The sequence below is a fragment of the Betta splendens genome, chromosome 7 (assembly GCF_900634795.4).
Source record: "Betta splendens chromosome 7, fBetSpl5.4, whole genome shotgun sequence".
Lineage (NCBI taxonomy): Eukaryota > Metazoa > Chordata > Actinopteri > Anabantiformes > Osphronemidae > Betta > Betta splendens.
In genome coordinates this window covers 8,293,369-8,303,810 of record NC_040887.2, presented here as the reverse complement: position 1 = coordinate 8,303,810, position 10,442 = coordinate 8,293,369, and the positions used below count along the sequence as shown (strand labels likewise).

The 10,442-nt window shown below is 48.1% G+C and overlaps 1 protein-coding gene across 11 annotated transcripts in view; it reads right to left on the bottom strand.

The window, feature by feature from the left end:
* Positions 1 to 10,442, bottom strand: part of camta1a (calmodulin binding transcription activator 1a) — a 232,346-nt gene that overhangs the window by 120,890 nt on the left and 101,014 nt on the right. For all 11 annotated transcript variants that reach the window (XR_008695062.1, XM_055510029.1, XM_055510028.1 and 8 more), the window contains one exon: positions 3,526 to 3,593. Coding sequence is in view for 10 of the 11 variants with exons in the window: in XM_055510029.1 (XP_055366004.1) it covers positions 3,526 to 3,593 (68 nt within the window). In the remaining variant the exon portion in view is untranslated. The remainder of the gene's footprint in view (positions 1 to 3,525; positions 3,594 to 10,442) is intronic.

Sequence of the window (10,442 nt, the reverse complement as noted above, 5' to 3'; positions counted from 1 at the left end):
CCTGTGCACCAAAGCAAACAGCGCACACAACAGCAAACAAACAGTCATTAGTAGATTTCAGGCTGACTCTCAGTTCTGCTCCACTCTGTTGTTGGTGTGCCACTGCCTCTGGGGTGGTGCCGCTGCTGTAGGTTTTAATAAAAGCATTGTCTTTGGAAGCTGTCTAAAGGGAGTCTGTTTCATTTTGGTGCGCTGCCGCTGTGGCTGTGGATGTGAATGTGGGAGGAGACGAGGGCTATTGCGTTGGGACATGGGGGCGGCCGGGTCCAGTGTCATTGCAGGGCCCTCCAAGGACCGGCGCTTATTGTTTGATCGTTTCAATATACAATGCTGTGTGTGTGTGTGTGTGTGTGTGTGTGTGTGTGTGTGTGTGTGTGTGTGTGTGTGTGTGTGCGTGTGGTCATGTAAGCACACGTGTGAATCGGTAGCTACTAAATTCCAAGCAAATGGCTCGCACAGCCCACACACAGCCCCAACAGCTGTAAGACGCCTTCCACTGGTTTGTGCTCTATGCAAGAAGGGGGGTTCCACAGGCCGACACGCACGCAGGGCAGTTTGGATGATGGGCGTAGAGGCAGTTAACCAGTCAAACAGTGGAGAGGGGGGAAAAAACCCACTAATGTGCGACTGTTCCGCTCATGAAACCGTGCGCCATTTAGGGGATGCTCAGGATAATGAGCTTTCTTTTATATGACACACAGGTGTCCATTAGCTCTTTGGGCTGACCAATCTGCGACACCCTCTAGTCAATAGTTTCTCCATCTGTCAGCAAACAAACACCTCTAAAAAAGCCCTCCAGGAGACATCCATGTCATTTATGATGGACAATGAATGCGGCTCTCAACAGGAGCGCGATGCAGCGCCCATGATGAGGTCAAATCAAATGTTAGTGTCTAGATCTGTACTTCCTGAGCCTGCACGCAGCTCCCATAGGCGCCTTCACATCCCATCAGCTGAAGCGATGCAGACTCCCCCTTCAAGCGGTGGAACGGCAGGATGAATGTGGCTATCTGGAAGGATCCAGGGAGGGAAAATCCTAATTGTCCCTTTAAGTCTGCTCTCTCCCGTGGAGTGAAGGTGTACAGTAACGGCCGCCCTAAATCACAGACTGGCTGCGGCCTTCATTAAAGCCATAATGCCAGGCTCTCCCTTTAATGGAAATAGAAGCCGGCGAGGCTGCGGGTGTAAATTAAAGTGTAAGGCCCGAGTAGGCAAAGATTTCCCCAGCTCTGACAGGTGCGGCCTGAATTAGCTGTAGTGCTGTTCAAGCAGTCAGTGGGAGAACACTGGTATTGATTTTAAGCACTGTTGCACTTCCTATCTGAAAGGGAATGTGTATTACTAGAGCTCGGCACATCAATCACTCAGCATTCTACCACTCTCCCCTGGCACGCTTCAGATTCTGAAATGATAAACAAACAGAAACGGACCCAAACAAAAGGCAGCGCCGGCCGCAGCGCTGCCTGCTAGCATGCGCCCGCGCGCCCGCTCGCGCATTATAATCGAGCCACTTCATCTCATCTCTCTGGTGTTTACACGACGCCATTTCTATTCAGGGCATGTGGCGCCGCGCGTGTCACCTTGGTCAAACAGCTGCCGTCAGCTCCTTGAGCTCCGGCCGCGGCCCGTTCCCGTGTTTACGACCTGCATCTGGCGGCGGCGGCCACGCGGCGCCTTTGCGTGCGCGACCCCGCGGCTCATCCCTGCCCCCCCCCATGCCCTGCCTACAGGAGCTGGCGGGCTGAGAATTAGCCTACTTAGCCTATTCCCCACAGGGGTCAACCCACACGCGGACGTGCGGAGAGCCCGTCCACGATCTGACGCAAAGCCAGCTTCAAAAACGTGTGATGACAAATGACACGGCGGCATTTAACCACAGGTAGACCAGGCTCGACCCTTCACCTGTGACCTTGAGCAGAACGCCTCTCGAACAGAGGCCGGTCATCAATCAGCTCGCATCAATCACACATATACGCGGCACCCTTTCACTCCCCCTGACCTTTCCTGGCCCACACATCCATCACTGCACTCTACCCTTTCACTGACACATTGGAAAACACAAACCCTCCACTACAAGCTCTCGGTGCCGCCGCCGTCCAGGACACACGCATGCACGGCGCCACGCCGGCCCGAAACGATGGCACCCCGACGACGTGATGCGCTGATATGCTGTCAGGGGATCTGCCGGTGTACACCGGGGGCCGCTACCGGGAGACGTGTTTGCAGAAATATCAGCACCTGCGCCGGAACATGACATGGGGCTAAAACCCCTGAGCATGCTGGCAGCTGAAACCCCTGCATAACAGACAGCCAGCAGTGACAGACTGTGTCCGTGAGCATCCCGAGGACCATTTGGCTAGAAAGTCACTAAATCAAAAATCTCTCTCATCTCACACAGGTGTCATTTTTAGGCTGTCTCGTGTTGAAGGATGCTCCTGCTCCGACATTTGTAATTCTCTGGCACCCTTCACTGTCTCTTTTCTTCATAGAATTTACCATTCTACACGGCATAGAGGCATCTGTATGTTCTGCACAGAGTAATAGGGCGCGTCCAATACCAACTATGCACCTCACATTTCATGATTAATATATGCTTCAAATTGGTCTCATTTTTGATGAGTTGGAGAGTGGTGGCTTGGGGAGGAGGGCATAGTCTTGATAAAGTACAGGTGAGCTCCGTGCTCTTTTGGCCTGTGCTCCATAATTACACCAGAGAATGTATTCTAATTGGCAGTGTCTTTATGCAGAACTATTATCAATGTCCCTCTGAGGCAGAGAGAGAGAGGAGGGGTGGGGAGAGGGAAGTGAGAAATAGGTTCTATGTCAGTGAGCCCAGGGTCCATTTACACATGGATGAGGACTGCTATTAATGCCGGCGTAGCAAGTCCAGCTCGCAGCCAAAGAGAAAGAAAGGTTTAACATAGCGAGCTGCTTCCAAATGCATGAACACGTAAACCTTAGTAAAGGGGGAGCTGTGTGAACAGGCTGCGTTTGCTGTAGCAGTAAAAAAAAAGAAAGGAGGAAACATCCAAACAGTCCAACAGAAGCCAAAGGGATTTCTAATGTGAAGAGATGAACCAAGGCTACTCCAACAAAGAGCACCACATGCAGAGGAATGTGTTTGTTTGCTGTGAATGCTGCCACCCAGTTCCGTCTGCTTCCATACCAGATCTCAGCAGCTCGTGGCATTTTTGTTCCATGTGGGTGCAACATCTGACCCCGAACACCCCCAGCGTTAACAGCGCTATTAGCTGAGTGGTTAATGTGCAGACAGATAGGAGCACATTAACATACAGTAGCATACAAAGCAGATGCATCACCAATGCATGTTATATTAACTGCTCACTATCAATATGCAGATTGTGGTATTACACCTAATACTGATCTAGGTAGAAAATACAGCCTCTGCATAAGAGAACCAAAAAAAAACAACAAAAGGACAAAGCTCCACGAGTGTAATGGAACTTTCAGTGCTATGAATCATAACTTATGTTTTAAAATGGACCAGGAGTGTAATTGTCTTACCTTGTTTTAGGGGACGTTGTTAGCCATTCTTCATGCTTTTCAAATGTTATCAAGTAAGCTGCGATCTCCTGTGGAAACGAGAAGAGAGGAGAGAGGAAGGGAGCGAGGCTTAGACATGTCATCTTTAATCACTCTCCTCTTGTGTTTGTAATACATCGGTGAGACTGCTTCATTGATATTCCGACAGTCCAACCGGCAGCACAAACACGGGGAAGGCGGAAACGGGGGGCCGCGTTGGGGAACTCAGGCAGGTAAATGGAGACTGGTAGGAGTAAAGTGAAAGACAGACGCGGAATGCAGCCGAGGTCAGATCATCTTCTGAGACCATCTTTGTTACGAGAGCTTTGATCAAGTTCTCCTCTGAGGACATCAAGGTGTTCACACAGAGATTGACGTCTCTTTGTTTGAGAGCGAGCAGCTTTTAACATTTTTGGTCCGATCCTCCCTTAAATCCTTTTGATCTGCCCTTGACACTCCTCTAGGGATCAATCCACTCTTTAACTTTGAATAATCACTACACGCCAGTCTCACAATATTGACACGTGTGTACGCCGAAGCGGGAGCTCCTTGCGTGTCAGTGCTGTGCAAAGACATGCTACACGCACTGATCTTTAAAAAAAGGCAGGTGCTACTGGGATAAGCTTTGTGGCACTGTGGGTTTCCAGTTGCCAGTGTGTCATCATGGTCCTGATCTGTACCCGTCTGCTCGTCTCGTTACCTACGGTTTGTTAGTCAGCGTTATGTTAGCTCAATACGCTAGCTCCTGCTCTGCAGTTATTTTGACTGCAAAGTGTAGGTTTCTTTTTTTAGCATTTCAGACCTTTCATTATTTGATTTGTTAGTTCCTGCTTCATGTTTTTTTGAATTTTCTGTCATTTGTACTCTTTGAAAACCAACTGAAACCCGTTAGCAACGGCGTTTGTGACACGTTGGAACGCTTTCGCGTTTCCCATGCTCATCCCTGCCGTCTGCATCGGCCTGAGTGTAGGAGGAACCGACTAGAACATAACCGGCCATTTTCCCACCAAACTAATGGGCAGAAATAAAAGCACTTTGGGTGCTGATAGACAACCTAATGATTACCAGCGACAGCCGGCAATTCACTCTTCTGCAGGAACATTTGTCAGAATCTCAGACTGTTGGAGAGAAAGATAGACCCCGAAACAAACCTGTTGTTATGTACCAAAATATTGTCTATTCACTTTCTTGGTTCCTTGTGGTTAGTTGTCAACACCTTTTTATGTTTTTTTAGTTTTCTGAGACTTTGCTTTGTACTGTACAGCAAAAAATGACCAAATAAATAGACAGGACGTCAGACGGCACAGAGAGATAACAAAACTCAGCTATTGTGTTTCTTCCCTTTGCTTCTCCTACAATATGCACCACGGCAGGACTTAAGTGGTTCATCAAGGCTGCGTCACAAGTGACCTGGCAGCGAGACACAGCGCGCCGGCGATGGCCCACAGGGATGCTGCGGGGCTATGCCGTGTGAGGGCTTCACAGGCTGGCAGAGGTCCCACCAGTGAGGGGGTGGTGGTATGACTGGCACTCTCGCCTCCAGGTGCAGGCTGAGAGATAATGCCGCGTTGATTAACTTCCTGTTCTCCTGCCATAACGACCGGAGGCAGCGGAGCCATGACAAGATGGAGCCTTGAATTAAGAAAAAAGATAGGAAGGGGATGACGTTGTCGAGAGGAGCTCTGGGCTGCCCTTCTCCTTTGGAACTTCAGAAATAGAGCCCCTAAAACTACAACAGAAGTCAAGGTCCCCAAACTTTGTGAAAGGAATTATCAAAAAAGGTCTAGACTTTAAACAGATGGTAGCTATATGCAGCGCGTGAGGGTAATCGTTGATGTGTCAGCAACAATTACCATGGTTGAGTGAAAAGAGAAAATCATGTTTTACTACTAAGGGCACAATGACTTTATTTGTCTGAATACATTTGTAAGCAAATGAGACTAAGTTTGCAGTTATTACGTTAATCCCTGATATGGTGTGTTCATTTTAGGAGGGATAAAAGGCAGCGGGAAGCTCCTTCAGTGACCTCTGTGCTTGTTAGCACTCAGCCCCTTCCATCACTCTGTCTTTAAAACCCAGCCCCAGTGGCAGAGGATGAAATAGGGGCCTGCGCGGTCTCGTATTAAAAAAAGGAAAAAAGGAAGCGAGCCGCTACCTCTGGCTCTTTGTGCGCCCCTCCCTCTCCGAACAGATGTCAGGGATTATTCCAACCCCCCGACCAACCATAAAGGTGCAATAATCTTATGGTGAGGAAACAAACAAAAACAGACGTGCGGCCATTAAACAGCTGCAAAGAGACAAAGTTTGCATGGGCGGCATAATGAGGGGCCAGCGTGCGTTCGGGTTGAGCAAACACGCTGGCGGGCGAGGGCGAGGCGGGCGGGCTGCACACTGATGGTGCATCAAAGTCAAAGCAGCAGCTGTCAACGGGCTCTGGACTCTATCTGCCGACCCGGCTGCCTTCGGCCCGCTCGCCATCGCTGGGGAAACAGTCAGAGGAGGCTCTGGCTCCGACTCCTGCGCCTCCGCTGGCGTTTCGCACCCCTCGGCCTTCCCGCCGACTTGATCCTCGCTCCCCGGGTGCCGTTGCGATACACCGTATCAGTAACGGCGGTATTCCGCAGCGATTAGGCTGAGGCAAGCCGCCCTTCAAGCCCGATGTAAATAAATAAGAGTCAGTGCGAGCTCGCAGTGAACCAGAGAGTGACTGAGCAATACCTCCTCTAATTGACGTGGTGGTTGCAGCAAAAGGGGGCCTTTCATTTTCCAGGGGAGAGAACAACCCGGAGCTGTTTGTCGTAACCCAGCCGTCTCATTTGTTCCTTTTGTCTCTGGAAGAGCTGCGACACACTGTTAGCGGAGCGGGCCGCCCCAGAACACGAGCAGCAGCACCGGCGGTTGCGGGACTGATGGAGATGGAGGACCACGAGTGTCCGCGCGCTTCCGTCTGCAGGAGGTCTGATTACTGCTCGGCTGCTCGGGCCTCTTCTGGAGGTGTCACTCCTGTACACATTACCCTCCTCTCGCCTCCTCCTGTCTGACTCTCAGCCATTTTTTTCCCCCACCCCGCACCCGAACCCGCTGAGGTGAAGAAAGCCACCGTAAGGAAATTTTCATTTTGAGATGACTGGCTTTTACTGTCTCGCCTCTCAAATGATATTTTCACTCAGGAGGTACAACATTTCCTCCAGAGAGAATCAGCTTTTGAAATGTCTACCTATTTGAAATTGGAGATGACACTAACATATTCATCCCATTTCATTTCTTTGCACCAAGGCATGTGGGAGCAGGACCAGTCAATCCCCAGAAAATAAACATCACTGACTCTGACTCATCCCACATTTTGACTGTTTTAAAATTACACGTAATTAACATTTTCATTGGTATCATATCAGTTTCTACCGCACAAGGCCAGCATTTCATAAAAGTATAGATTCTATAGATTCGATGTCCCAGAACGATCGGAGGCTAAATTGTTTTGCTGTTACCTCTGCTTCACTCTCTCACCAACAACTTTGATTTATGGGAGAAAAACGATGTGGTGAAAGGACCAACGCTCCAGCATTTGGATGACAGACCTGATGGCTTCAGACAACTGTCGGCGTTCCATTAGAAGAAAAGATAGGAGTCTTTTGGCATTATCTCAGGACGCATCAGACGCCTGTCTCTAAACACCATCAATAATATCTCTCCCCTCTTCTGCATCCTCAGCGCATCTGAGCTGACGGAAAATGAGAGGTGGGAACAATACGGAGCTCGGAGAGAGCCTTTAAAACACCCGAGGTGACATCACTGTCTGCGGATTTAATTTAACTTTTATAACCCACAATCCACTAGACGCATTTTGTAAAAACACAAAGTAATAACTCATTCACTTAAAACCAGTCGTTATCGCCCCAAAAACAGAGTCAACAATTACAGCATGTGTTTGTCCATTACAGTATTATTCCATGTATTGGTGCTCTAGTGACACTAATGAAAAGCCATTTAATGAATAGCTGTATTAGAAAAACTAACTTTAGCAACAGTATTGATTGCAGTAAAAGCTTGGACTAATGAAATGAATATGAGAGCAGGGAGATGTGAAAGAATGGAGGGAGCAAAGTCTGGTTACAGAGCACAGCGCCTCCAGCCTGCCTCTTGGTGAAGTCTGGGGAAAGCATCCTCAAAGCTTTGACCTTGCCCCGCACTTGAAAGCAGGAAGTGGATGAGAGGGGGGCCATGGGAGGGATACGGTGAGAGCAGCCCTCTCTGATGACCTGGGTTTGCTGAGGAGCGCCAGGTCATCTGATATTTCCTCTAGGGCAGCCGAGGAAACCAACCTGCCCAGGGCCAGGCACAAATGGACTGGAGGGGCGCTTGGGGGAGGTGCGGGGGGTGGATGGGGGGGCTTTGCTGAAACTCCAGGCTATCGAAAGATTACACCAGAAAAAAATTCAAATGCAATTAGACACAGAAGAGATAGAGACGAGCACCGGAGAAAGGCATGGAGAAAGAGGGTGGGAGAGCTACAGAGGAGGCAGAGGATAATCAAAAAAGAGAGAGGAGGAACAAAGTTTAAAGATTTTTTTCCCCATGACAGTGATAAATGCATTTAAAACAGGAGAAGCGTGAAGCTATGGTGATTAAAAAAGTGCACACCGGTTTGATTCTGCAGGCAAAAGTGCCTTAGCTGAATCATTTTGGGTTTTTTTTGTTTGTACTTCATGAATTCTTAATGCCCCAGCAATAATGTATCACACACTGTATCTATGTAATCTCATATGGCCATATTACTCTTTTAACTTGGGAAAAGTAGTGAGGTGGAGTGAGTCTATTTTAGCGAGCTGTAACCTCCAGCTAGCCTCTAAGACGGGTTGAGCACGGCTCATAATAAGATGCAGTGAATGTGCTATCAAGACGAATGGTCAGCATAGGCAGAAACGAGAGCGGCGTAATATAGGGGCCCGAGACGGAACAGAGACATCGGCGGGAGGGAGAGAGTTCGGAAAGTGAGAGTAAGCAACAATAAGAGAGTGCACTTGGCATCTGTTGGAGAGGAGTGATGCTGTTCTACGAGTCCCTGAGCTGGGTTAAAAAGATGCCCTCTCCAGCATACTGCTCATTAGGATCTGCATGGGGCTTCCCAGGGATGCCCACGCTAAAATGCTTTGGTAGACACCACGGCAAGTCTCAGCATCAGAAAGAAAGCAACTTTGCCTTGTTTTGCTTGATTTGGGGAACTCAGGCGGATATCTTATATTATATAAAATATAATATAAATATAAAATCTTATACTTCTCTGAGGGGAAATTGAACCAGCAACCTGGGCGTCAGCAGCGCAGTGCACTAACCACTGCGCCAAACAGCTGGGGCAGCCTCTTTGCTTAATTTAAGCCTGTACCACATAAAGAAAGCAAACTACGCCATCAGTGGCGAGCCGACTCATAAATGATGTCACTGCAACCACTCCAGTTGCTCAGCACACATGTTCCACATGTTTAAAACACACCTCGGGCGATGTTGTTCCGCGTCTCCATGATCTGGACCTCCTCGGCTCTCTCATGCCACACAGACATACAGGAGCGGGGAAGAGCGAGACAAGCCGTCCATTGCCCTACATTATACATAGTTCTGGGATCAATTTGCCATTGATTCTGGATAGCTTAGATGTTTTCCAGTAGTTGGTCAATGCCAGTCTTCACATTTCTGCTTGCAATGCTGGTCATAAGACTGCTCAGAAAAAAGGAGGCGTTCTCCTGGGGAGCCTCCTTTTGCTCCTCAATGCTGCACGCCTCCCTGCTCCTATAATCAATGTTACCCACAGCAGCTGCTCCACCACTGCTCCCCTCCCTGGTTTACTGTATTACCTCTCCACTCTCAGCTTTAGCAACGAGCAGCCTTGATCCACCAAATTGAATTTTTTACAGTGGGCTGTACTTCATTAGTCCTTCCGGGTTTGTTATTAGAACAATGTGAAAACAGTGCTCTTATACCTACATGAACACCTACTGTACGCACAGACTGTACATCACACTGTGATAAAGATATTTTTGCTTAACACAACAGTCATTTGTGTCAGTAAAGGCTTCTGACTTTAAACTGATGCTGGATTGGAAACTGTTTACAGGAGATCACAGTTTGCACCAAAAAGTCCGATCTGGCTGACACAGGTGAGATGAGGCCTTAAACAAGGGGTGTTTAGGCTGTGACGCTGACACGGTCTTCAGTTAGATAAAAACAACAGATAAAAAGTATGGAATTGATTACTTATATTAGCTACAGTGAGAAGTGAGGCCACATATTGTTGGGGACAGTGGGGATCGTTATGTTTTTTTTATCATTTAATTAAGAGCAACGTCATTTCACAAAAGACATTTACAAAATAAACATAATTAAAATATAACTAATATCGCGACCACAAAAGATTTATTAGAGTCCCTCTTGTTTCACAGCTTTTATTCCCACCGCTCTGCTGGGACAGCGAGCGCCTCACTAATGGACGTAATGAGGACTTAGTGACAGGTTGAAGTGAGAAATTAATTCCGGTGATAAACTGTGTAATATCACTGCAATATTATATTTTTATTACGAAACACATTTATTGAGTAATTTATTATTATTTATATTATTTTATTGAAAAACTATTTCATTATCTTCAGTTTGATTCCTGTATTTGATTCCAGTTTGATTCCTCATTCTCTATCCTGTACGTGTCGCCTGAGGATGAACCCCATCCTGACAGGACAACAGCACCGACAGACAGAGCTGGCACGAGGCGGGATTGTTTTGGCCTTGGTGCCACGGCTGCTGTCTGGGATGTTCATTGAGCGAATGTAATTATTTGGCCTTGGTGGACTCGGACGGTCCCTCACCGGCGCAGGAGGCTCACATGAAGCCTGCACAGCCGGTCGTGAGAA